The 13,603-nt window shown below is 37.4% G+C and overlaps 1 protein-coding gene across 2 annotated transcripts in view; it reads right to left on the minus strand.

Annotated features, from left to right (window-relative positions):
* Positions 1–13,603, minus strand: part of IRAK3 (interleukin 1 receptor associated kinase 3) — a 65,040-nt gene that overhangs the window by 37,406 nt on the left and 14,031 nt on the right. For both annotated transcript variants that reach the window (XM_063593371.1, XM_003824788.5), the window contains exons 2-5: positions 12,117–12,299; positions 6,491–6,555; positions 5,810–5,864; positions 4,414–4,565 (exon numbers count right to left, since the gene is read on the minus strand). In XM_063593371.1, the coding sequence (XP_063449441.1) occupies positions 4,414–4,565; positions 5,810–5,864; positions 6,491–6,555; positions 12,117–12,299 (455 nt within the window). The remainder of the gene's footprint in view (positions 1–4,413; positions 4,566–5,809; positions 5,865–6,490; positions 6,556–12,116; positions 12,300–13,603) is intronic.

The raw sequence follows: 13,603 nt of genomic DNA on the forward strand, positions 1-13,603 counted from the left end.
TGTCAGATCTGCTGAATCAGAATCTGCATTGTAAGATGATTCCCAGGTGATTAAAGTTAGAGAAGCACAGATCTAACACACCTAGTACAATTTCCCACCTCAGTCCCTCTAAGAAAAGTAATTGGTAATGAACCAATGTTACAAAACTGCATTTCTTTAACAATGTTCTGTGGCTAAGGCTTCATTAAATGCTCTCATTTTTTCCTGATGTGTGTGTGTGTGTGTGTGTGTGTGGGGCGGAGATAAAAGCAGAAGGGCAAAGTCCGGCCATACTTTCATTTACCACCTTAAGAGAAAGTTAAAATGTATGTAGAGACAGTAAGACTTTGTAAACACCTTGGTAATCTCAGGTATTTTTACTCGTAACAACTAGCAACTAAATTCTTGAAAAGGGTATGTATGCTTCATTCAATTTATCCAGCAAACATTTACTGAGCTACTATGGGCAAGGCCCTGTAATAAGGCACTAGGATACAAAGACAAATAAGAGCTCTTCAAAAAAAGCTGCCTAGTCCTTTGAGAGAGGTGGGTGAATAACGTAATGCTTTGATGCTATTGCTACACATAGGAGTGTCACCCAAACCACACTGGAGGGGTCAAAGACAATCCAGGAAATAACACCTTTCTTTAAGAAAGAAAGGGAAGGGGTTCTAGAAGCAATCAATACCATTCAGACTCATGGAAAGAAAATTCCCAAAAGGGAGTGTGATTTGGTGGCAGCTGCAGAGAGAGTAGGAAAGTAGACTGGACGGACCCTTTGCGGATGGGGTCCTGAGGCTCAACCATAAGACAATGTACAAATTGGGGCCAGGGACACATTGGCATTAAGAAACAGGCTTTAGCTTGGCCACCTCTAGAGCAACCACATTCTATTTGTTGAATAGTTGGGCCAGCCGATTGTTTCTTTAGCAGACCGTTCATCTTCTCAGTAATTTTGAGATGTCTATGTACAATTAAGTAGTACTAAATGCAATTTGGAGAAATGGAGAAATTAGGTAAATAATTTTTAAAACAGTACGGTAATGCAAGCTGCAAACTCGGAATCACCTTGAAACCCTCCTTCTTCCCCACTTCCCCAGTCCTATCCAACAGATAATCAGGTGTGGTCCACTTCACCTCGTCTCTTAGACATGCTTTCTCCTCTGCATCCTCACTGACTTTGCCCAGGCTAACAGCATTAACTCTCAACAGTGGCTACACATGTGAACCACCTTGGGACCTTTTAAAAAATACTGGTGACTACCATTTTTTTAAAAGTTCATTTTTTTAAAGGCCCATTTTTTTAAAAGTCAATTTTTTTAAAGGCTCATTTTTTAAAAAAGCTCCTAGATAATTCTAATATATAGTCAGGGTTGGGAACATGGGTTTATACCCTGTCCATTTCTTGGTTTGCACATCTGAAATATCCCTCTACCAGGTCTTTCTGCCTCCAGTCTGGTGGTTTTGTTTTGTTTTGTTTTGTTTTGTTTTGTTTTTGATAGGGTCTTACTCTGTTGCCCAGACTGAAATGCAGTAGCGTGATCTTGGCTCACTGCAACCTCTGCCTCCTGGGTTCAAGCAATCCTCTCACCTCAGGCTCTTGAGTAGCTGGAACTACAGGCAGGCACCACCACACCCAGCTATTTTATTTTTATTTTTATTTTTGTATTTCTTGGTAGAGACAGGGTTTCACCATGTTGGCCAGTCTGGTCTCGAACTCCTGACCTCAAGTGATCCGCCCACCTCAGCCTCCCAAAGTGCTGGGATTACAGGCATGAGCCACTACGCCCAGCCTGCCTCCAGCTAGCTCTTGCCATCTTTCCCCCAATTCTTCTGCCAACTTCCAATCCACTATCTAACCTAGAATCAAAGTCATATTTTAACAACACAAATCTTTCAGTCTCCTACTTAAAAATCACCCACAGACTTAATATCTTTCCAGCATCCTCTTCTCACTATCTTCCCTACGCCCAGTCCGCTGCACTGAATGAAATGCTATTCATGAGGAAGACCTACGTTTTCATACACACACCTCCAGGCCTCTGCAACTGCTATTTGTTCCACTAGAAATGTAATTCCCCTCCTTTACTGCCTGCCAAAATTCTACTCATCCTTCAAAATCCAGCCGGATGGTTTCCCCATTTGTTTTTGAGAACTGTTTACTGAGTGGTTACTCTGGCCAGATACTCTTCTGGGTGCCAGACACAGCCCTCCTCTGGGAGGAGAGAGTCGCTATCTTTTTTTTTTTTTTTAAATTAGTACTTTATTTTTTAGAGCAGATTTAGATTTACAAAAAATTGAGAGGAAAGTAAGGCGTTCCCACACACATGCACACAGCTTCCCAATTATTAACATCTCACACCAGTGAGGTACATTTGTTAAAATCAATGATCTTAAGTTGACATATCATTATTACCATAGTTTACACTAGAGTTCACTCTTAGTGTGGTATATTCTATGGGTTTTGACAAATATATGATAATATGTATCCACCATTACAGTATCAGAGTAGTTTCACTGCCCTAAAAATCATCTGTGCTCTGCCTATTCATCTAACCCTTACCAAACACCCAGACACCATATTTTACTGTCTCAATTGTTCTTCCTTTTCCAAAGTGTCATATACTTAGAATCATATGGTATGTAACCTTTTCAGATAGACTTCTGATATGGTTTTGCTGTGTCCCCACCCAAATTCATCTTGAATTGTAGCTCCCACAATTCCCACGTGTTGTGGGAGGGGCCCAGTGGGAGTTAATTGAATCATGGGGGTGGGTCTTTCCAGTGCTGTTCTTGTGACAGTGAATAAGTCTCACAAGATCTGATGGTTTTAAAAACGGGAGTTTCCCTGCACAACTTCTCTCTTGTCTGCATCGTAAGGCGTGCCTTTCATCTTCTGCCATGATACTGAGGCCTCCCCAGCCATGTGAAACTGAGTCCATTAAACCTCTTTTTCTTTTTTTTTCTTTTTTATTTATTTTTAAATTTTACTTTAAGCTCTGGACACATGTGCTGAACATGCAGGTTTGTTACATAGGTATACATGTGCCACGGTGGTTTGCTGCACCTATCAACCCATCATCTAGGTTTTAAGACCCGCATGCATTAGGTATTTGTCCTAATACTCTTCCTCCCATTTCCCCCAACCCCCCAACAGGCCCTGGGTGTGTGATGTTCCCCTCCCCTCTGTGTCCATGTGTTCTTATTGTTCAACTCCCACTTACAAGTGAGAACATGCAGTGTTTGGTTTCCTGTTCCTGTGTTCGTTTGCTAAGGATGATGGTTTCCAGCTTCATTCATGTCCCTACAAAGGACATGAACTCATTCTTTTTTATGGCTGTGAGAGTTGCTATCTTTTATGTGCTTCTGTGATCTTTTGTACAATTCTCGCTAAAGTACCTCTTTTACAACAGTTTAATCTTTTGTTTACCTGGCTATTTCACCAGACAGACTGTGAGCTCCTTGAGGACAGAACTATGCCTTATTCATCTCTACATGCTCAGCACCCAGTCCATATAAGAGTTTAGTAAATGTTTACTTATTGTTGACCAACTATGAAGAAAACGAAGAGCAGCTCTTCTGTGTTTGTGTGTGGACCTATCTCTGACTGACTCCTGAGCTTGATCCTGGAATTCCCTTTCTGCTTCATTGGCTGCAGTCAATCAACTGTCTTCTGATCTCCTACTCTGTTTGTTGGTTTGTTGTTCCTACTCGAAAGCCTCCTCCTTTCACCCTTCTGAGTTGTGATAGAAGACAATTTATAAAGCAGTACCAAATGCCAAACTGTGGCTTAGCCTGTGAGGCTGCCTGGAGAGGACCCGGCTCATCCTAAAAATCCAAGAAAATCAGGGCAGGCTAGCACTACCTGACCCTCTTTAACAAAGTCCTGGAGACTTTTCAGAAGTCTTTTTTTTTTTTTTTGAGGTGGTGTCTCACTTTATCACCCAGGCTGGAGTGCAGTGGTGCAATCTTGGCTCACTGCAGCCTCTTCTTCCTGTGCTCAAGCGATTCTCCTGCCTCAGCCTCCCAAGTAGCTGGGACTACAGGAGCATACCACCACGCCCAGCTAAGTCTTGTGTTTTTAGTAGAGACAGGGTTTCACCCTGTCGATCAGGCTGGTCTCAAACTCCTGACCTCAAGTGATCCACCCACCTTGGGCTCCCAAAGTCCTGGGATTACAGGCGTGAGCCACCACACCCAGCCCAGAAAAGTCTTTCATGCTATAACATCTGGGGATGGAAAGCATTTAACTTCCTCATTCTTGCAAGACAGGTCTTTACTTCTCCAGTCATCTGAAATCATATCTCTTATTTCCACTTATAAAATTTTATTTTCAAATACCCCTTTCAATGTTGATGAAAAATGACATATTTTAATATGAAAGATGAACAAATAAGTGGAACTGATGTCCTGTGACAGTAATTCTTTCCATACCTGTTTAAATAATTTGACAGCATATGTTAGGTTTTGAATCTCCACTCTGTATACCTCAAAAATCTCTCCTTCTCCAATTAGGAAGTCTTTGTGGAAATTTCTAGTTCCTTCTATGATATTTTGAAAGCTGATGGAAGATTTAAGCAGTATTCCTTAGGAAGGAAAGTAGGGGGAAGATAAGTTAGCTAAGAATGAACATCACCATTATAACCAAAATTTCTATATTAGAAATAAATCAGAGTCCAGTGGAAGGTTAGTAGAGAAAGGCCCAGGAACCAAAGCCGAAGCCCACCATGTGCTCTCTGCACATTTACTTGGATCTAGTTCCCACCATTCCACAGAGCAAAGGGTTTCTTCGGACAGCAGCATTGTGATTTTTACCCCCTCTCAAAAGAGATCAGCCAAAGAGCTTAGTGGAAGAAATTCTTCCAAGATTCAGTTTTCTGGTCATTAGGTCAATGTGTTGCTGTTGACCCATTATGAACCTAAAACTACTAAAAAATTATGGAAGTGGAAATATGGACATGACTAAGCAATATTCTCCAAGCATGACTGATAGAAACACTTCTCATGTGCCAAATCCTCTAACTGCCTAATTTACTTCCTCAGAGTAAATTAGAAAGATGATTCAGCCTTTTAAAAACTCACCCAAAGTGGAGATTGGGAGAAAACATGCAAACAGGAATCAAATACAAATTGAAAAGGAAAAGTTTGGCTATGTCCTTCAGAACCCAACTTTGGCTATATTTCCATAGCTAATACAAAATCCTCTCTGAAGACACTTAATGTTTGATTTAGACCTTACTGTTGAAGAACCAAAGCCTTATCTAACTTTCCTAATTCTTTTTTCAATGAAAGAAGCATCAGATCTAGTGGCAAAGACTAGGCAACGCAGCCTTAAATAGTCTTTAACATTTATCAGAATGATTCCAGGTGGAACTAAATTATTCTTCCTACTAATAAAGTAGGAAAGTTGATATGGAAGATACTAGATTTTCATACTGACCTTCAGCATTGCTCTACAATCATCTTGAAAGATTTCTGTAATTGCTGTGAGCATTTCTAAAACTATATAAATCTCAACATAATTTAAAAAATGTTTTCCCATGACACACAAACATAGCAAATTTTACCAACAAAAAACTAAAACATCCCCCTGTGTGAAGAGACCACAATTGCATTCTTCATTAGCCAATGGAGCCTTAACATAGTCATATATCATCTATTAGAACTATAACTGTCAATCAAATTGAAGTTATTTTAATATCTATGAAATTTTATACCGAATCTGAATATAAATGATTATTGTGTTTATTGGGTATTTCTCCCTCTTAATTCACTTAAATGAAAGTATGATTTTAAAAAAATTGTTGGAAAAAAACTGGTTTTTTCATACCTTTTTCATTATGTTCAGGAATAAGAACATTATCCACGGTGACATTGGCTGTTTCCTAAGAGAAGAAATATATACTAAAGTAATTCCATTTCATACATCTAGAAAGAACAGAGCCTCAACACAAATCCAAAGCTCCCTGGGGACTATGCAGTGCAACAGAGTGCAACCTAATTTAAAAGAAAGCTAGCAGAAATCAAAGTTATTTCACTTTATTTAATAGCATTCATTGCCATATTTAAGGCTTTCACACCAACAGTAAAAACTCAAGTTTCAATGTCACAGTCAGTTAAAGTCAATTTTAAATTACTTTTAATGCTATAAAAATGATCACTGCTAGTTTGCTCTAATAAAAACTAACAGTGACATGCAAAACACCAACCAAAAAAGGAAAATTAAAAGCTGAGTTAAGACAAATGTATAAATCACAGCATCCTTAGTAGTTCTCAGTCTCATCTCTGACAGATCACTGAGAACAGAAAGCTCTTAATTTCTCAAATATTTATAAATCTCTAATTTCCTGAATCCTCAACTAAATAGAGAATAATGAGAGAACCAAGGCATTTCTGAATTTTAAAAAGTGCCAGCAAATCCAGCATTTTTCTGCCTGCTAATTTCATTCCTTACGCTCAATTATACATGCAACAAAGTTCAAGGCTCATTTTCTATGCACACATACTCTACCTTGAATAATATATTTGGAAATCCACCTTCCTGATAACTCTTCTCTGAAGGACTCAACACTGCTCCTGAAAGAGAAATACGGGAAGGTAAATACAAAAAAATTTTATGTCCCTAATGTTTTTCCTTTCTGAGACTCTGAAAATAAGTGTCTTGCTAGCCATTGTTCATTTCTAAAGTTTCATTCCCATGCAACATTACGATAAATTTGTGAAAGTATTATTTGTGAAGTATTATATTTGTGAAATAGCTTTCTAATTAACAAATGTTATACAAACATACTTTTGTTCACTTAAAACATAAGTAGTTGCCTTAATCTATTATTAACTTTAAATAATTTAAATAATTAAATAATAAACAAGTAATAAATAAGACAAATTATTGTTAGACATTAAAAATATTAAAGTACAAAGAAGAAAATTTTTAAAAAATTATCAGCCTTTTTTTTTTTTTTTTTTGAGATGGACTCTCACTCTCGCCCAGGCTGTAGTACAGTGGCATGATCTCGGCTCATTGCAATCTCTGCCTCCACTTGAGAATGTCAAGTGATTCTCCTGCCTCAGCCTCCCAAGTAGCCAGGATTACAGGCACCTATCAGCATGCCCGGCTAATTTTTTTTGTATTTTTAGTAGAGATGGGGTTTTACCATGTTGGCCAGGCTAGTCTCGAACTCCTGGCCTCAAGAGATCTGCCTGCCTCGGCCTCCCAAAGTGCTGGGATTACAGGCATGAGCCACCCACCACACTGGGCCTTTTTTTTTTTTTTTTTTTTGAGACAGAGTCTCGCTCTGTCACCCAGGCTGGAGTGCAGTGGTGCAATCTTGGCTCACTGCAACCTCCGCCTCCTGGGTTCAAGTGATTCTCCTGCCTCAGCCTCCTGAGTAGCTGGGATTACAAGCCCCTGCCACCATGCCCAGCTAATTTTTGTATTTTTAGTAGAGACAGGGTTTCACCATGTTGGCCAGGTTGGTCTCAAACTCCTGACCTCAAGTGATCCGTCTGCCTCAGCCTCCCAAAGTGCTAGGATTACAGGCATGAGCCACAGCGCCCAGCTGTGTTATCAGCATTTTTGCACATATATTTTTAAATGTTACAATTATGATATTATATCTTCCTGGGTTAGTTTATTTTTTTATATCATCTTGTGCCATAAAGTATTGGAGGTGGTGTGTGTGCGTGTGTGTGTGTGTGTTTGTGTGTGTGTGTGTGTGTATCAATGACAAATACTTACCACCCCAAATGTCGACTATAACTTCTATGTGGCAGAGTCTGGACTGAGGTAATTTATGTAGCTTCCTACAAAAGAGTAAAACCCTGCCATATTTTGCTGTCATTTCTAACATTTTGTCTCAGACTAGAAAACTTTCATTTTCTAGTCTAGCTTTCTTCTTTCTAGATTATCTTCTAGTGTTTCTTAAATTATTTTGCTTAGAAAACTAGCAAGAAAGCATAACCAATCAATAACAAATTTCCTTGATAACACTATAAACCAGCTAGACTTAACAGACATCTATAGAACATTCCATCCAAAATCAAAATATACACATATTTCTCAAGTATACATTGAACATTTTCCAGAACAGACCTGACCTTAGGCAATTAAATGAACCTCAAATACATGTGTAAGGATTAAAATCATACAAAGTCTATTTTCTGATCATATTGAAATACAAGCAGAAATCAGCAGCAGAAGGAAATTTGGGAAATTCACAAGTATCTGGAAATTAAACAACAAAATCGTAAATAACAAATGAGTTAAAAAAGAAGTCATGAGAGAAATTAGAAAATACCTTGAGATGAATGAAAATGAAAACACAACATATCAAAAGTTATGAGATGCAGCAAAAGCCACGCTTAGAGGGAAATTTATAGCTGCAAATGCCTACCTTAAAAAAAGAAGAAAGGCATCAAATCAGTAAACTAAACTTTCACATTAAGGAACTAGAAAAAGAAGCACAACCTAAACTGAAGCAAGCAAAAGGAAGGAAATAATTAAGATTATAAATAAATGAAATAGAGGAATTTTTTTTTGTTTGTTTTTTCTTTTTTTTCTTTTTTTTTGGAGATGGAGTCTCACTTTGTCAACCAGGCTGGAGTGCAGTGGTGCGATCTCAGATCACTGCAACCTCCACCTCCCAGGTTCAAGCAATTCTCCTGCTTCAGCCTCCTGAATAGCTGCAACTACAGGTGAACGCTGCCATGCCCAGCTAATTTTTTTGTATTTTAGTAGAGATGGGGTTTCACCGTTTTGCCCAGGCTGGTCTCGAACTCCTCAGCTCAGGCAATCTGCCTGCCTCGGCCTCCCAAAGTGCCAGGATTACAGGCTTGAGCTACCTCGCCGGGCCGAAATAGAAGATTTTTTAAAAAGAAAACTCAATAGAACCAAAATTGTTTCTTTGAAAAGATCATTAAAATTGACAATCTTTTAGCTTAACTGACCAAGAAAGAGATTCAAATTACTAAAATCAAGAACAAAAGAGGGAACATCAATACTGACCTCACAGAAATAAATGGAATTATAAAGGAATATTATGAACAATGATATGCCAAAAAACTAGATAACTTAGATGACATGGACAGGTTTCTAGGAAGACACAAACTATTGAAACTAACTCAAGCAAAAATAAACAATATACATGGACTCATAACAAGAGATTGAGCTAGTACTTTAAAACGTCCCACAAAGAAAAGCCGAGGCTTAGATGGCTTCGCAGGTGAATTCTACCAAACATTTAAAGAAGATTAACACCAGTCCTTCACAAATTCTTCCAGAATAGAAAAAGATAGAACAATTCCCAAATCATTTTATGAGACCAGTATTATTGATACCAATGCCAGATAAAGACATTACAAGAAAACAACAGAACAATACCTCTTACAAATATAGATGCAAAAATCCTCAACAAAATACTGGCAAACTGAATCCAGAAGCATGTAAGGATTAGATACAATGACCAAATGGGATTTATCCCAGGAATCCAAGATTTGTTTAATATCTGAAAATCAATCAATGTAATACACCACATTAACAGAATGAAGGACAAAAAACACATGTTCATTTCAATAGATGACAAAAAAGCATCTGAAAAATCCAACACCCTATCATGATAAAAGCCCTACCAACAGAAGAAAATGTCCTCAATATGATAAGGGCCATCTACAAAAAACCGACAGTTAACATCACTAATCGTGAAAGACTGAATGTTTTACCCTTAAGGTCAGGAACAAGATAAGGATATCTGGTCTTGCCACTTCTACTCAACATGCTAAAGGTTCTAGCCAGGGCAACTAGGCAAGAAGAAAAAATAACAAACATACTGAATTTGTGTAGAAAAAAATGTGCAATCTGGGGGCTGTATGGGCACTAAAAGTCATTATTTCTTTTGCTGTTTGTGAAAAGAGAGATAATCCTTCATTGTCATATAAAATGGAAGATTGAAAATGGCTCTCTTAAGAAGAAGCCAGTAGAAAGCTGTGAATTTTGTGTCAAAACTGGAAAACAATTGCTGATCATTGAATTATAAATACAAAATGTGATACATAAGGACATGCATGCCAGAAATATAATAACAAAAAATAGAGATTCTAGTTTCTTGAGCAATTTTGTTATGTCCTGAGATCTGAGAGAATGCTTTACTGATGTGAAGAAACCACCTAGCAGCAGCAACCTGAATTGTAGGCATAGTACCTGGGAGGAAATAAAAGGCCCATTTCAATATGACTAGGAAAATCCAAATCTACAAAGTGATGCCTGGAAGCTGGAATATAAAAGCCCCAAATTCCTCTAAAATAAAATCAGTTCCACAAAACAGAACAAAATTGCAAGGAAAGGTGGGCAATAACTGATTATTTAGATAACTGATAAATCTGTCCACGGTGGCAGCATAGAAGGACTAAATCATTTTATGCATCTTTAGTTAGGAGCTCCAACTCCTAATTTAATGAGTAGCTATGATAGGAAACCCCTGTTGAGGAAGCTACACTTATGCTTCCAACAAATCATCACATCTCACTTTTAACAACTACATAATTAACTTTTTCAAAATTGTTATTTAATTTGAAACATCAACTCAATCAATTACAATTAAATAATGCTATTTTCTTTAGTAAAGAAGTAAGGTGCTATCCTCCTCTTCACTTCAGATTTACCTATCTCTTTGTACTAGGGCAGTAAAGTCTTTTTACCAATCGGCTACTCTCACATCAAAAAAAAGAAAAATAAATGTTGCATGTGCAACAGACTAAGAGTTAACCAAGAATGTGGAATTTTTGTTTACTTACAGTCCACATTATTCTCTGCTGCACAAATAAACAACATAGAGAGTGAAAATATACCCTAAAATTTATTCCAGAACACTGAAGTATAAAACATACCTGTGTGTCCTATTAAAGTGGCGTAAGTTTGTATTGTGAACAGCAAGCCATGTGGGTGGTTTCAGTGGCTGGGAAAGGCTCAGATAATGAAAAGGCATTGCATTTACAGTTCCCAGGGACTCACTGAATTTCACTTGCTCAGTCAACTTCACAGTGAAGTATTCTGCTGCCCTAAACTAAGTGAAGAAACAATGTGCAAAAGACAAAGGGGATTAGCCAAGTTATATGAATAATATCATGGTGGAAGTCTATTAGGAACTAATATCCCAATAATAGGAAAGATCAAAATAAAAGTCAATGTGAAGCTACAGTTTTCTGGTACAAATCTCTCAAGATTCCGTGTGTGTGTGTGTGTGTGTGTGTGTGTGTGCAAGGGCTCATGCGCACTAAATATATTACCAAAGAACATGTGTGCAAATACACAAAACTAAAAATGCGATCTATGAAAAGAGCCAAAGAATAAAGATGTTGATTCAAAAGAGTTTCCAATCTAAGAGCCTTGGGTCTATAACATAAGACCCAAGATCATTATTGTTGAAATGAATACATCTAAGTGGAACAAACAGAACAGGTGATGTTAGATTATTTCACTGACAAAGAATAAATGGAGAAAACTTCATGAGCTTTATTGATCGTGTTGTTCTAAATATAAGGCATGACACAGACTCAGAAATAGAGAAGACAAAGGGAAGAATTAGGCTACTGTGGAATGGGTAGTAACAAGTAAGGCAGGGTTAAACGCTGTGGTGTAAAAACAGCAGTGAAGATAAAAGAAACATCCCCAGATTATTCTGGAGGTAGGTACAATATAAAATATTAAATATAGGGAGAAAATACAATTATATTTTTAACTTGTAATATATAGTAAAACAAAGAATAGCATGATCTGTATCTCAAATATTGTGATTCCAACTATGTTTATGACTCAAAGAGCTTCAGAGTTTTTGACAGAGAGCTGATTCTATTAACTGCTAAAAATGAAACATTTTTAAAAGTGTAGTTTGTAAGTAAAAGTAAGTTAAAAAAACAAAACTATAAAGTGATAGAAAGAAATATGTTGTATAAGTTAGGTGATAAGGGAAGAAAGTGTCACAAGAAAATGTGAAGCTGGAAAGTCCCTTCCAGATAAAAGCCACAGGTAAGGAAACACTGACACAGAGCATGAGTCAAAGTCTTGGATAAAATGCAATATTCGAATTTACAAATTACAGTTCCTATTACAGATTAAGAGCCACATTATAAGAATCAGCATTTACCATAGTTTGTAATTAAATGAATAGCTCGACGATGTCCCATCTCCTGGAGGACCTGTAAAAGGTCACCGATGGTCTTGTTTTTCTGTGCCCAGGACCAAAGTAATTCTCTTGTTCCACTTTTACCTTGGTCTACATACTTTTCAATATGACGAACATCCAGCCAGCTGCTTGAAAGTCTCTCTGCTGTGGAAATTGCAATATAAACAAAGAATTGTTTACTGTACTTTTATCAAAATACTTGTTTTTGTGTACCTTATGTTTTATTTCCTCTTATTTATAACTTTAACTTTCCTCTTATTTATAACTTTTATTTTGAACTAATTTGGAATATACTCACCTGCCTTCTGCTAATGTTGACATCTTACTAACCACAATACAATGATCAGAATCAGTGATAACTGCAAACCTTATTCTAATTTCACTAGTTTTTCCACTAATGCCTCTTTTCTGTTCTAAGATCCTATCCAGTTTTCCATATTATATTTAATTGTTCCTTCTCCTTAATCTCCTCCAATCTATGATGGTCCCTCAGTCTTTCCTTGTCTTTCAGGACAGTGAAATGATATTGTCCTTCTCAGTGCATAATATCAAGAGGTTTAAGATAGCAATGTCTTATCAATAATAATGTTTATTTTTATCATGCAGTGAAGGGACTGTCTGCAGAGCTTCTCTACTATAAAATTATCTTTCTCTTTATAATTAATAAATATTTCGGGGAAGATACTTTGAGATTATGGAAATACTCTGCTTCTCCTCGGATTTGGGCCACTAATATTTGCATCCACCAGTGGATCTTATTTATCATAATTATTACTACAATATTTGCTTAATGGTGATTTTTCTATTTTCCCTTTTTCCTTCATGAACTGTTTGGTAAGAAACAGCTGTCCCTTCTCCTACATTTATTTATTTATTTATCCAGTTGTTTATTTATATCTATGGGCTCATGGATATTTATTTTACCCTACAGGTTAAAATCCAGTACTATCATTAATAATTTTGTTGCTAAAATTATTCTAGCTTTGTCCAATAGGTTGGTTGGCTCTTGTGTTCTTTTTTTTTTCCTTTTATTTTTATTTTATTTTATTTTTTTGAGACAAGATCTCACTCTGTCACCCAGGTTGGAGCACAGTGGGGCAATCTCAGCTCACTGCAGCCTCCATCTCCCAGGCTCAAGCAATCCTCCCACCTCAGCCTCCCAAGTAGCTGCAACTACAGGTGTGCACTGCACCACCATGCCCAGCACATTTTTGTATTTGTGTGGGTTTTTTTTTTCTTTTTTGGTAGAGATGGGGTTTTGCCACACTGCCCCAGCTGGTCTCAAACTCCTAGGATCAAGCTCAAGCAATCTGCCCGCCTTGGCCTTCCAAAGTGCTGGGATTACATGTGAGAACTACCACGGCAGGCCTTTTGTGTTCTTTTGACAAGCCCTATCTTTTTGTGAGTATCTCCTTATTTTCTGGCTCTACAAGGTGCTCCAGGCTCAT

Source organism: Pan paniscus, chromosome 10 (assembly GCF_029289425.2).
Source record: "Pan paniscus chromosome 10, NHGRI_mPanPan1-v2.0_pri, whole genome shotgun sequence".
Classification (NCBI taxonomy): domain Eukaryota; kingdom Metazoa; phylum Chordata; class Mammalia; order Primates; family Hominidae; genus Pan; species Pan paniscus.